Genomic DNA, 13,978 nt, shown 5'->3' on the forward strand with positions numbered 1-13,978 from the left:
ATTGGACTGGCTGCACTGAAGGGTGCTGGACTAGAACTGTCTGACTGTGGTCTACCAGCGACCCTCATGAAAACCAGATGCCTCTTTCTTGGGGCTATCCCAGGGAGCCGGTGTCCGGGAAGGTCTGAAAACAGGGAGTTATGTCCTGCCTGCCAGGGAAGGAGTTTGCTGGTAGTACCAGGCTATCCTCAGCAGGTGTAAAGCAGCTAGCTCCATTGACTCTAGTGGAGCTATGTCCCCTTACACTAGCAGAGGCCCTGTCTGTGTTTTCCCTGTCACCTCTTCTAACCTGGTACAAAAGCTGCTGAAGACCAACCCACCTAAAGCACTGCCCAGAAAGGGCTCCTTGTCCTGCTATCTATAGCCCCAGTCTCACCCAGAAGGGGAAAAGAGGAAACAGTCCTGGTAGCTTGCCTCTGTTTGCACATCACCCCCAGCTGAGGGCCTATTTGCATTGTTCTCTCCTATGTAAAAACCTGAGCCCTATGCAAAGGGGTGAAAATAAAACACAGCAGCAATTTTCTGTCTCCACCCTGAAAGGCTCAGAAGTCACTCCAGGGATTCAGATACTCCAGTGACGAGTGTAGGACAAAAACCTGAACAGAACAGAACCGACTGGGGCCAATGACAGAGCGAGGACTCCCTCTCATCCTGTACAGCAGCCCCTGAGCATGATGGCCCAGGACTGATCATCACCAGGGTCCCTCCCAGCCTAGGAATCAGTGAGAGAAAACTGCCCTCCCTGCAGGCACCATTTTGCCATCAGTCTGGTCACAACGGCAGAGGAAGGGGAGACGCTCAGCCGTGGATGTGAGAAGAAGGATGAGGGGACAGAGCAGCGATCCTATAAACTTGAGGGGGAAGGGGGAACATCAGGTCTAGTGAAACTTGATCAGCCTGGGACGGCGTCATTGCCTTGCCTTATAACCTACACCCTCAGCCACCCACGCTCTTCAGAGCCAGACTCCGGGCAACAATAGGCCCCCTCGGTTTGGAACATACGTGGCATTCATGGTAACGCACACACAGACCGCCCAGAGGTGCTCCATCCCTCACTGCAGCCAGGGGGCCCTTTTAGAGGAGCTGGGTTACACAGCCATAAACCAAAGCCAACCAACCCCCCGAATGTGCTCATTGCCAAAAGAGCAGCTCTTTGGTGGCTCGCTGCCCACTACCGAGTTGAGATGTGGAACTGCACGTTTAGTTGCTCAGTCCTGGACTCCTTCCCTGGACCTTGCCTAGTTACCTGGTAATCCACCTTCCATCCCCACTAACTCCCATGAGTGCAGATAACATCCTGCACCTTGCAGCACTAGCCCCTTTGCACTGGGATCACGATATAGATGAGAACACAGGGAGACCTCTCCCCTGCGCTTACCTTGGGTTGGGAGCAGATGCTGCTGCTCCCACGAAGCCTGGATACAGGAAGGCATGTGTTTGGGAGTGCCTAGGTAGCCCCTACTTAGGGAGGAGGCGCAGCCTGCAATCCCATAGATATAGGTACCTGAGGCGGGGCTAGCATCCCACCTATTGCTGGAGAGAAGGTGTCTGGGGCTGGCTCCATGGGCAGAGTGAAGCACCCTAGCGACACCGACAGAAGGGTGCTGTGAAGGAAACAACAATATAGGCCCTACACAATAAGCCCCTGGGATCACCCTGGTGTTGGAGGGAAGTTGGACTTTCCAGCCCTGCTGATTGAGCTGGCAGGGTGGAGGTGGTAACTGACATGTTTATGAACCATGGGACCAATCCTGCCACCTTTGTTCCCAAAAATAACCTTAGGAATGTGAACATGCTTCTCCTGGGGCTACTGTAGTGTAGAGGAACTGGGCAGTATCCCTCCATTAGGTAATTTGGGATTCTTTAGTGGGGCTCTGTCTTCTGTTGCAAAACCCACCAGAAGCTAACAGGGCAGCAGTGTACTTATCTAGCTAGGCCTTGTAGCTTTGTCTAGAGTCAGTAAATACAGATCTTGGGAACCAAATGGTGTCCGTAGGGTTTCCTCACATTCTCAGTGTTGCAAAAAGTTTGGGGGGATCAGGTCTGGCTGGCTGTACTAACCGGATCCAACTCTGCAAGCAAACACAACAGCTCCGGTGGGTGTCCTTAAAATGTGACCATCCACCATCTCCTGCGGCCAGATTTTCCAAAAAGCTCAGCCCCTACAGCTGGGTCTGAATTTGCCAATGTGCTGAATGAGCTCTTCTGAAAAACCTGGCCACTTGTTTCAGTGCATTCTCAGGGGGCTGAATCTTTCTGAAGATTTCAGCCATAGTATTTCTGTTTGCCGTGCTGTTCTAGGTACTTAGCATGGGGGCTGCTACAAAGAGCGAAGCCAATTTAGGAGTGACCGCTGGAGACAAATGCCCCGTTTATATGGTGTCCACTGTGTTATGCACGCTGTTCACATACAGACATATGCATTAGGGCCTCTCTTCTTGGGAAAGCAGGTAGCAAGCATAAGCCCCTACCTTTATGGAAATGTCTGAGAAGATCTGTAACTTCTGCATGGTCAGCCCATCGCATTTGGGCAGAACTTCTACTAATGTATTATTATTAAGCATTTATATGATAGTAGTGCCCATCAGGATCAGGTCTTGTAGTGCACAAACACAAATAGACATTGTTTTGTTTGTTAAAAGGAAAGGAACACATTCTCAACTAAGAAAACCAGTAAACCCCTAATTCAGAGTGAGGACATCTGAATTCTAACCCTGACACTGACTAACTGGGTGACCTTGGGCAAATCCCTTCCTCTTGTTCTGTTCCTTAGTTTTCCCCTCTGTAAAATGGAGCTAATGGCATGTCGCGATCTATGAACGAAAAACGTGAGAGGAGTCAATCATCGTGTCAGCTGAAAAAATTATTTTTAAGGGAAATTTCAGTTCACAGCCAGGTAGCTTTATGCTTCAGAGCTTCTGGTATTTTGGGTGTGGTCTATTTGAATTACCCTGTCCTCTGAAAGTTGAATATAATATGAGCCATTAGTTAATTGTTCACTAGCCGGTATGCGATTGACACTATTGCATGTATGCAATACACAGGTCTGCCTAGGTACTAACAAGAGATAGCAGAGTGTGTCCTGCAGCAGCTGTTCTTTAAGGGTTGTGACAAAGGTGCTGCATGCACACAGAACTCTCTCTCTCCTGCTTAAGTACAGTACAGTTTCCTCTCTGATAAAGAGTTCCTGCCGCAGTCCCCCCGTTTCCCTCACACCCCAAACCATGCATGCCTCACCACGTACCCAGTTCGAAGCCCAGCATGGGGCTCTGATACGATCTCACTTCCTAGACATGAATATTAGCTCTGCTGCTGATCTATGATAAAGGGATAAGCCTCCGAGACACTGTTCGGGAGGAGGTGTTTTGAGACACGCTGTGATGTGCCCCAATCAAGAACAAAGCCTTTGAAAGACGAGCGGATGCTGCTGTCTGCTGCGACCGTGACTTAAAAAAACCATCTTCACCAGGAGCCTGGTACCCGCCAATGATGCCTTATGAATCCTGCCCAGACATCTGCACCTGGGCATGCAGGGGTAGCCTAGAGCTCTGCTCTGAGGTGCAGCAGCTGCAGGGGACAAGCCCAAAATTTGGAAGGAAAGGAGAGCGAGGTAGTGGTTCTGTTGACACCACTATCCGTGAGACATCTGAACAGGACACAGCTCAGCTCTGTTCTAAAGCCCCAGCTTGGCACTGTTAAATAGCCACTGATCTCAGTTAGCAAACACTCCAGAGAAGCCAAAGTCCCCTTCTCACTGACACTGGTGCAGCTCCGGGGCCTGGCACAGGTATAACTGAGAGGTCTGTGCAGCACAGAAGGGCTAGTGTGGACCGCCCTAGAAAGCTTTGATTTATTTACAGAGCAAATGTGTTACCTGCTGGCAGCAAAGCTGAAGTAACAGTAATACACTGCTTCTCACGGTACCTTTTAGCCAGCCTAGGATCTCCAAGTTCTTTATCAATCATTACAAATGCCCCTGGGCTGAGAGAAATATTTACAGTTTGGGGAACTGAAGAACAGACGTTAAGGGCAGAATTTTCCAAAGCGTTTGGAAAACCTGGACCTGTCCCCATGGCAGCTGCTTGTTGCTAGGTACTTTTGAGACTCTGGCTTCATTGTACAGTGAGTAGTCGTGGAGCCGGGACTAGAACCCCAAGAGTCTGGCTGCGAGTCCTCTGCTCGCATCAACAGGCAGCGCTCCGCCATGAACACGGTGAAGGACAAGTACAAGGCTAGATTGGCCTAAGACTGCACTTCAGTCTCTTGTGCTAGCTTTGGTTCACCACATCTCTGTCCCGCAGCATCCCGGTAGATGGGAGTCAATAATGTTGAGTGGAAAGGTCATTGCAGTGGGCACAGAAGTCCATTTTTGTTGCCGCCCAGATGGCCTCCCTGCTGTAAGAATCAGCTGGTGTTAACATCCGCAGTAGTGTGGGAGAGTGATCAGTGCAGGACTCCAGACTTCAAGCCCAAGCTGCAGGAGGGAATGAGCTTTCTTGGCTAGAGCAGGCAAGTTTGAGTCCCACCCTTGAAAGGGCCTGGGAGTCATGCTCAGCCACTGACTTGCTACCACTCCTTGGGCCAAGTCCCACAGTAGCTCCGTGGGTCATTTGGAAGCCAGGGTTAATGTCCACCTCCCCGCCAGATCTTGTGAAGCTCAGTGAATTAACATTTGATCCATGCGCCAAAGGGCTTATGTGAACGAGAAGTGTCAGAGCAAAGCATGGCAGTTCCTCTTGCTGGTGTGGCTGAGAGGAAGCAACATGCCCTTGACTTGTTTTCTCAAGAAATGCTGCAGCCAGAATAATGATGGTCTGGTGGGTAAGAATGTGAAAGTACATGACAGAGGGAGGAGATTGCACTGTCCACCTTCCATCCTGCCCACCTTTCGGGACAGGCTGCCTATGCTAAAAACTTTGCTGAATCTGGCCTTTTAGCATCCTGCAGTCAGAGCGCTTGGGGCCGGAGGCTTGACAGAAGGAAAGGCGGAAACAGCGGCCAAGGCCATCATAAAGGCCCCAATAAACTTCCCCCAGGCATGATATCTACCATAATTTTGATGAAAAGTGACCTATTCTCCCTTTTAACCCACCTCTCCAGGTCCCCCTGTCTATCCAGCCAGAGTGGGGACACTAATGACTGCCACTGCCCGTTTCTTTGGGACGAGCCCATCTGAGGAGCAGAAATCAGGCCTCTGGGTCTGCAGCAAGGCAAAGCAGGATGAGTCAGGCCCTAGGACCTTATGCATGGGGCTTTCAGGAGTCATCACTGCAACACGTTTTACGGTTGCTCACTGTGTCGTGGCTGCTGTGAGCAGGTAACTGGCTGAGACAGACCAGAATGCTGCACAAAGCACTGACCCCCACTCTTCAGGATCCTTTCTGACCTTCTGACATCGCCCCAGTTTCTAAACCAATGAAGTCTTCTTCCTGAGGGGGCTGTAGGTGTAAATGGTGGAGCTAATCCAAGATCAGCAAGCAGCTAGCCAGCCACACAAAGCCTCTGCCCTTGTACTTTGGGGTTGATCCCACTGCAAGCAGCAGTACATGCACTTTTACCCAGAGAGGCCATTGGCATGATGCTCCAGCATTCATTTCCTGGCTTCAAATATGAGCATATGGACAACAAGCAATTACTCTAGGAAACAACCCTGAGTCTTTCCGCTGACACTAATAAGATTTTTAGCATCCAAACGGCTCGTGGGTTTGTTTTCAGCCACATACGAAAGTCTCTGTGCAAATCCAGGGATCATATCAAAGAGCCACAGTGAAACTCACTTTAAATAACATCTAGGCAAAGAATGACCCACTGAGAGTCTGTGTGAAAATAAAACTTATCCGTCACACAAATGACAATGCCCCCCGACCCCCCGGCAGACAGATTTAATTCTGATTTATATTGGACAGGAAAACGTTCATCCCAGTGAAGTCTCTTGGAAAAAAGCAGCATTTAAAATAAAAGAAACGTAAGTATAGTGCTACTAGACAAAACTACAGAGCTTTCCACAGAAATTACGTTCCTAAAATGAAGGAACTTCCCCTGAGTCAAGGGGTTAAATGCAGTAGAAATTGGGAGCAAGACGGTCTGTTAAATAAAGATGCCGTCTGCGCACCGAAGCCCCTGTAATCACAGAAGGGAGCAGAGATCTCACAAACAAGATCCTGTTAAAGGAAGAGTCTGTGTTAGGGTAATCGAGTTTAGACCATGAACTGGAAGGGTTGGAATGCTTTTGATTTCATTACTTCAGTACACAGGACCATAGCCATGGTCAAAACAAGGGCACTCCCCTTTAACCTGAACCTCATGCCACCTTCATCTTTAATAAAAACACACTGCACAAGTGTTTGCTAGAGAACGTGACTCCAGCTTGCGGGGAGCAGGCTGTAATTTGTTCTGTAAAGTCAATGCTGTAGTCTCAAGATGTTAAACTCGGTGGGGCAGAGACCACCTCTCAATTAGCCTGTATTATGCCACCTACATTCATAGCACTGAACTGTTTGCTTCCAACAAATAAAGGTTGGAAACGCTATTTCCACAAAGGGAGCAGGTTATTTGAGGTTGGCTCTTGGATTTTTCTGTAGCATGTGAGCTCTGGTTGGGGCAAGAAAAGTTTCTCTGACAAATTCCATTACCAGCACTTTTCTATCTAGAGGTTTGTGTACTCTATAGCGCCGCAATTGCTCCCTGCAGTGGGGCATTCAACTGCAATAATCCGTCAACCTTACGGCACTCAGTTAACTGCCCATTTCATAAATCTTAACACCACTCAGTGCATCCTCCTTGGAAGGCGTCTTTACCCACCTGTGCTCGGTGGAAAGGAATTTGCACGTTACAGAAAAACACGACTTGCAAAGCAAACACAACAGCCTTCAAGAGAGCAGAAAGCCAAGCAACAGGAGACTCCTAAACACAGAGCCCAATTGTAAGAGTTCTCTCTACCTTATTCCTTCTGCCTGCCACTCGCTCAGTCAAAACCAGACCCTTCTGTTCTTCATCCCTCTCCGAGGCAGGGACATGTCAGTTCTCAAGGAACACAGGCATTGTAGAAGGTGTGGGGGTGAGAAATAGGCAGGCTCGCTCGCTCGTTGGCTATTGTACTAGATGAGAGCAGTCCCCCACTCTACAGCCCGGCTTTATCTTTCTTCCAGGTTGTTTTGGAGCCAATAAAGGCGTATGAATGCTGGAGAACTGTATGTTCCAGCAAAGGCTTATGACACTTTGCAATTGTGGTGGAGGGTGTTGCTAGGGGCAGCAGCGCCCTCTGTAGTCCAAGACTGGGGCCACATTTCAACCTGGAGGTTTTACCTTCAGAGCTCAATCTCAATTACAGATAGATCTTCTCCAATTCATTTCTACAAGAGCTCAAAGCACTTTACAATTATACTTCACACCACCCCTTAAGGACTTCTATTTTAGAGAGGGGGAAACTAAGGCACAACATGGCACCTCAACTTGCCCAATGTCATCAGCAAGTGAGCTAGTAGAGCCAAAAATAATCTCAGAACCCCAGATACCCAACCCAGTACTGTGTGACACAGACACCACCCTCTTGCTGTATACAGCTCTTGGTTTAAAAAATGAGAAGAGGGGTTTTGAATTAACATACAATGAAATAAACAAGGTACAATTGTGAAGACTCGTACCATTCTCACAGATGTGGAGAAGTCACTTATAAGGACAGGTGAGTATTTCACTAGTGCCTTAGGGGATCTGGACCATGAGTGGGGCTTCTATGTGCACATATGCTTACACTCCAATACAAGGTTTCTGCATTTTTCACAGCTTCCCTCTGAGGAAGCTTCTAATTACCCCTGCAGCTCACTTACAATACAATCAGTCTATTTTGGTAGAATGTTTATCATCAGCTGTGACGTGCCTTATGATTAGTCTAGACTTCCTTCCACTCATCATCAGACTACTGCAAATGAATTTTTAAGATACAGGATTAGGCTGATAGCACCAAGCAGTGGATGAGCAGCATGCAGCATTGAGAGAATCTTGAAATATGTGATTTGGAGCAGGAAGCAGCACTGCTGGTAACAGTGAGCTGTTTCTCCTTCCACTTTTCTCCAACAGCAACTGGAAATAAATGTGTTGGTCTCTAAGGTGCCACAAGTAATCCTTGCTCTTTTTGGAAAGGGACAGACCCCTTTATGAGCACTGAGACATATTTTATTTCATTGATCTTATGTTCATTGGATTCATGGCATGAATCTTAACACTCTCCCCCTCTGGTAAATAACCTTTTCTGATCTCCACGTTTCACACTGCCCTTTTATCCTTGCATGACATTTTCCTCACATATTTGGAGAGAAAAAGTATTGCTTCAGAAACATGGAGCTGAAATATTTTAGGCATAAGGATTAGTCTCAAGGCCCTGATTTGCCTTTGCAACTGCATCTAGTTAATCAGGTGGAATTTGCAGGCACCATGAGGTATCATAAATACGCCGCAACTGTAGCCCCATAACTATTAATCGAGAGAATCCCATAGTTACTTACTGCTCTGTAAAACTTCAACGAGCATCTTGAGGATCCATGTAAAACAGACACAGGGGAACCCAGTTACTATTCTATGCCTTCCATACCTAGCCCTTGGCAACGTTTAACTACGTTCATCCACAGATAGCCTAACATTTGTGTCGGCACAAGACATGTACCTTTCTGTTGCTGTTTGTGCAGAACACTTTGAAACTCATGAAAACTGATTCAAAAATACCAATTCTTTTGTTAGCAGGCAGTATGCCTGATTTTGTTTCAGCTACCATATTGTGTTAATGTGTCCCATTCGATCATCATAGCTTTAAGCTTGATAAGAGGTGTCACAATTTCTCTACAGAATACCTTAGTGAAATGGGTGAAAGTACCTATGCTGAAACTGCCTCAACATTCTTTCAGACGCAAACAAGATAGACAAATAATTGTACACAATCCAGCAAAGCCTCAGTTGCTATATTTCTCCATGTCTGGGATGAATAATAAGAGAGAGAGAGAGAGAAGTAGCTGACAGCAGCAGCAACAACAAAAAATGCATGGGTTTAAAAAAAAAAATTTGAAAGGGAGAACATTTTTTCCCAATGGTCCCTGCCACAGACTTGGCCAAAATAGATTACGAGTATTTTCACTGTCTGCTGTTGAACTGCATGTGTTATATTTCCATGAATAGGGGCAGTTTTCTTCTGAATTTCTCTGAATTCACTGGTTTGCAGGATAACAACTATATGCAAAACTATGTTTTGATAACTGAATGTTGACTAAATTACTCCAGTCTAAATGATTGTTACTGTAGCCCTCAAATCAAGACTTGTGTATCCACAGCGCCAAGAAATCCTCCATCACAGAGGTATCAGACCTATACCTTTTTTTGTTTTAATTGGAAAAGCAGCAGAAGGGGTCTAATAATGGTATCTGCGCCAGGAAGCATATAGGAGTAAAAGAAAATGCATCCATCTCACAGATCCCCAAGCAAACCATCCAGCAGATCCCCATACAGACAGCACATTACTCCCAAATTAAAAATTGAAGGAAATATTAAAAACCAAACATCTCAGATATTTCTAAATTGTTTAGTGATCTGACCACAGGAACTCTCCAGTTTTAATCCTGGCTCTGACACGGACTCCCTCTCTGTGATCTTGGGTCAACTACTTAGCCTCTCTGCTTAAATTTCCCCACTCAAACAGGAGGATAATACTTAATTACACTGGCAAGTGTGAGGACTGAGCATTGTTTATTAAATGTTTTAATGAAATTCCTGGAGCCCTTCCCAGCATAGTAACATACTTAACTGTAGAAATAATCCTTTACCAATAAGTACTTCTATGTAGATTCTCAAGAAATTTTATACTGTTTTATCAGTTAAAGCTCTTCTCATGCAACTGAGATATGTTGGTAGAGAATAGCAATGCTAAATTCCTAGAAAAACTCCATCCTAATTTTACTGGATCTCTACAGTCTAGAGACTGCATGTGGCTCTGGTATTCTACTGAACAATTCAGCTGGTGCATTGTTATTGTTCGAGAACGTACAAAGATTTTTTTCCCTACCAGTAATTAAACAGATCCATTTAAAAAAAAAAAAAGGTTTATTTCAGATTACATATTTCCCCCCAACAAAAACAGTGAGGGAGGTACGTACGCATGAGACCAAATAAATTTAAGTTCACAGTTAACATAAAAATTGTTTTTAACTCCAACACTAATTGATACTCTAATGTAAAAAATGTTACTATCAAAGGTAAGGAAAGATATCAGCTAAGTTACTGTTTTTACTCTTTTCAAATCAAGCTCATTTGGAATTTTTATTTTCAAAAACACCATCCACTTTCCCAGCACAGTGACTCTTGTTTATAATAATGTTTAGTCCACCCCACATATTGACTGAAAATTCTAGTTTGGAACACTCTTTAGTGCATTCCACCCTCTGAATGCCAAGTTCTAGTTAGAAACACTTTGTAGAAGAGTAATATTGTCCCCCTTTAACATGATCCGACCTGCAACACAAAGGAGAACAGAAATGGCAGTTAGAGAGATTATCCTCAGGTCATGCAATATCTAACTTGCAGAAAATTTTGTTGCAGAAAATCTTTCAAAAAGAGGTCTGCATGGTGCCTGTATAGGGCTTCTTTTTATTAACATTTACCATGGGAAAGACTACAGTACAGATCAGAAGTTTCTTTTCAGTACAGTAAATTAAGATAATACATAGACAGATTATCCCTCTGCACGCTGCACAGAGCTACAAGCCTATAAATCTATGGTGATCCTGTCTCCACAGTATATGACTGATACATATGAGATTCACTGCGTTGCAGGGCATCAGTACTATCTTGAGCCCCGTACTCTGCTTTCTTAAAATAAACCAGAGTGTATAGCAATAAAAGCCATCCTGGCTGGGAATCGGAAAACACCACTGTTTTCAGATTCACTGTTTATCTTTGGTACTTGGCAAATGGTGAATACCAAGTCCAAACATGGTGGGAATGGCAGCGGCAAAAGGGTTTCCTGTACTGACTCAGAAGGGTGGGTGATGGGACAAGGTGACAGTGGTACGTCTACACAACAACTAGACACCCGTGGCTGGTCCATGCCAGCCACCTTGGGCTCACAGGGCTAGGGCTTTGGGGCTGTCTCACTGCTGTGCAGATGTCCGGGCTCAGGCTCCAGCTTGAGTCCTAGGACTCTCCCACCTCGCTGGGTCATACAGCCTGGACTCCAGCTCAGGCCCAGAAGACCACACAGCAATGAAACAACCCCACAGACTGAGCAGCTGTGAGCTTGTACGAGCCCGCCATAGGTTTTAATTTGTTGTGTAGACATACCGAGTATGTGGGGAGGGTATTAGGACTGTTGTATTTAAATTAATTAAAAACATAAGAATGGTCATGCTAAGTCAAACCAATGGTCCATGGAGTCCAATATCCAGCCTTCCGTCAGTGGCTGTTGCCAGAGGCTTCAGAGGGAATGAAGAGAAGAGGACAATTATAGAGTGATCCATCCCCGGTTGTTCAGCCTCAGCTTCTCGCAGTCAGAGGTTCAGGGACACCCAGTAAATAGGATTTTGTCCCTGACCACCTCGGCTATTAGCCATTGATGGACCCATCCTCCATGAATTTATCTAATTCTTTTCTGAATCCTGCTGTACTTTGGGCCTTCAGAACACCCCTTGGCAATGAGTTCCACAGGTTGACTGTGCATTGTATGAAGAAATGCTTTCTTTCATTGTTTTAAACCTGCTGCCTATTAATTTCATTCGGTCACCCCTAGCTTCAGTGTTACGTGAAGGGGTAAATTACACTTCCAATTAATACAACAGTACAGATAGAGATATGGGAGTATGGAGTTTAGATTGGCCTCCTCCAGCCACCCTGACACCCAAGAGAGGGCAAAGAGCTGCTGTTTATTAAGCCACCTTTTTAAAGATTCAGATTCAGATTTAGTTTAGGATTCATTCACTCTTTGAGAAGTGCTGGATTCTGGCACACAGCTAATCAGAATGGAACATTCATCAACTCTCTAATCCCAACACAGTTAACCTACAGCAGATAGCAGAACTAAGAATCTTCCCAATGGGTTTCACTATCCTTCAGTCAAAGCTATGCATTTGCTCTGTATTTTATATTGCTGCTGCACATAAGGTTCATATATGCAGCTTGGTGCCATAAATCATTTAAACCATGCAGACTTACCCAGCTGTTTCCTTGCTTTTGTTTTTGAGTGTATCTCCTCTGCATCATCCAGAACCAGGTTCATGTATTCATCAAAACCCTAAGAACCAACAACAGAAGTGGTTAGTGAACAAAACTGCCTGGTCTCAAGCCTCAACAGCAGGAGTTGCTTTCATTAAGAGGGGCACAGACAAACACCTGTCAGGAATGGTCTAGATAATACTTAGCCCTGCCATGAGTGCAGGGGGCTGGCCTAGATGATGTCTCGAGTCCTATGATTAAAAGGATCTGAGTAAGACGACTGCTTGGAAAACTTGGGGTGTGTGTGTGTGGGGGGAGTTATTACTTCACTGTATTACTTTTTCTTGGGGAGTTGCAAATGGAACTTGTGAACTGGAAAAACAAATTAACGATGCAAAGCGCCTACAACATCACACTCACAATGATACAGCCTTCTATCCGCATGTTCACCTGTTCATAGAGCCACACCTGAATCCTGGACCTCTGCAAAATCATGGGCGGGGAGGAAGGGGGAAGATAAGAGAGCACATTATTAGCACAAGGACTCCAAGCAACAGTTACTCATTGGTATACACAATAATATAATCTGTTTGCCACACTGTAAGTAGTTATTAAAAATATTCATTGTGGTTTCTATTAGAAGACACAAGGTACGACACCCAAATAAGGACTCAGTGTTGCCCTGAGGCATCTTATAAATAAATATGCATGTTTTCTGTCCAATTATTGAGGATTTGTGAGCATGTAAAGGAACAAATTTTGGAAGATAAATAGTAGTAGAAGTATGCTTGGGCCTAATTTTAAAGCCCGATCAAAATCCAACTAGACCACAGCCAATTTTAACCATACCCGACCCCAAGAGTACTGTATTTAATTGTTTTCATACTCGACTCCAACACCTGTAGTCATGTCCCACTGGGTTTAGGTCAGGTTGCAATGGTCTAGGGCAGTCAACACAATCAGTGATAAGAACCTATCCGATCTGAGCTGCGCCTGAATCTAACCTGACATCTGTATTCAGATCCTGTTGGGTTGCCAGGGTCTATACACACAAGGACATCATTGTACACTTTACCTTAGGATCAAACCATTAAATACATGCTAACAAAACATTAAACTTAGATCCACAGTGCGGTTGGGTAGTAGGAAGCTATTCAGTACAAACACCAAAAAACCCCTTAAGAGCTAATATGCCAAGTATTATCAGTACTATTATTAGCTAGAGAGGGAAGAAACTGATCAGTTTATGAATCCAAGCTCCTTGCTGAAAAAGAAAGAATCCTTCCCCATCCCAAAGATAGGATGTACCCCATATAAACCTCAGCAACATTCCATGGCTAAAAGCATGTTTTGGATCATATTTACAATCACACACAGAGCTGATAGTTAGGCAGCATTACTTACATTCTGCAGGTACCTGAAGATGAGGTTCTGTTACACAGCACTTAAGGAAAAGCACAGAAGCAGCTCCTAGCACAACATGTGTCACTGTAACAACTCATCTGGTTATAACCAACGTTCCCGCTGTACAAGCTCTTTATTTTTAGGCAAATCACAGTTTGTTTCTTGGAGGGGAGGGGGAGAAGTCCGGTTGGCACTGAACACACCGATTCCCCCTTGGATTCTGATAACGAACGACCCCTGCCCGGTACACCCAGGCCACATCCCAGGTGCTTGGAAGAGGAGACTCCCCGACCCCCAGCACGTAATGCCAGGGTGAGGAGCTACATGACAACCTCGATCTCAGCCTCCACCACCTGGCACCCTCACTCTCCGCCAGCCCCCTCACTTT

The 13,978-nt window shown here is 45.5% G+C and overlaps 2 protein-coding genes across 3 annotated transcripts in view; both read right to left on the minus strand.

Annotated features, from left to right (window-relative positions):
- The window catches only part of SOX13 (SRY-box transcription factor 13), an 89,443-nt gene extending 82,318 nt beyond the window's left edge, over positions 1-7,125 (minus strand). The window contains exon 1 of the mRNA XM_032785809.2: positions 6,940-7,125. The gene's annotated coding sequence lies outside the window, so the exon portion shown is untranslated. The remainder of the gene's footprint in view (positions 1-6,939) is intronic.
- Positions 7,126-10,064: 2,939 nt separating this feature from the next.
- The window catches only part of SNRPE (small nuclear ribonucleoprotein polypeptide E), a 4,645-nt gene continuing 731 nt past the window's right edge, over positions 10,065-13,978 (minus strand). Inside the window, exons 2-5 of one of the 2 annotated variants that reach the window (XM_032785814.2) lie at positions 13,591-13,617; positions 12,637-12,669; positions 12,187-12,265; positions 10,065-10,491 (exon numbers count right to left, since the gene is read on the minus strand). In XM_032785814.2, the coding sequence (XP_032641705.1) occupies positions 10,436-10,491; positions 12,187-12,265; positions 12,637-12,669; positions 13,591-13,617 (195 nt within the window). In that variant the 3' untranslated portion in view covers positions 10,065-10,435. Of the gene's footprint in view, positions 10,492-12,186; positions 12,266-12,606; positions 12,670-13,590; positions 13,618-13,978 lie in introns of both variants that reach the window. The other variant, XM_032785813.2, reaches the window with a different exon arrangement.

This window comes from Chelonoidis abingdonii, chromosome 4 (assembly GCF_003597395.2).
Source record: "Chelonoidis abingdonii isolate Lonesome George chromosome 4, CheloAbing_2.0, whole genome shotgun sequence".
NCBI classification, from domain to species: domain Eukaryota; kingdom Metazoa; phylum Chordata; order Testudines; family Testudinidae; genus Chelonoidis; species Chelonoidis abingdonii.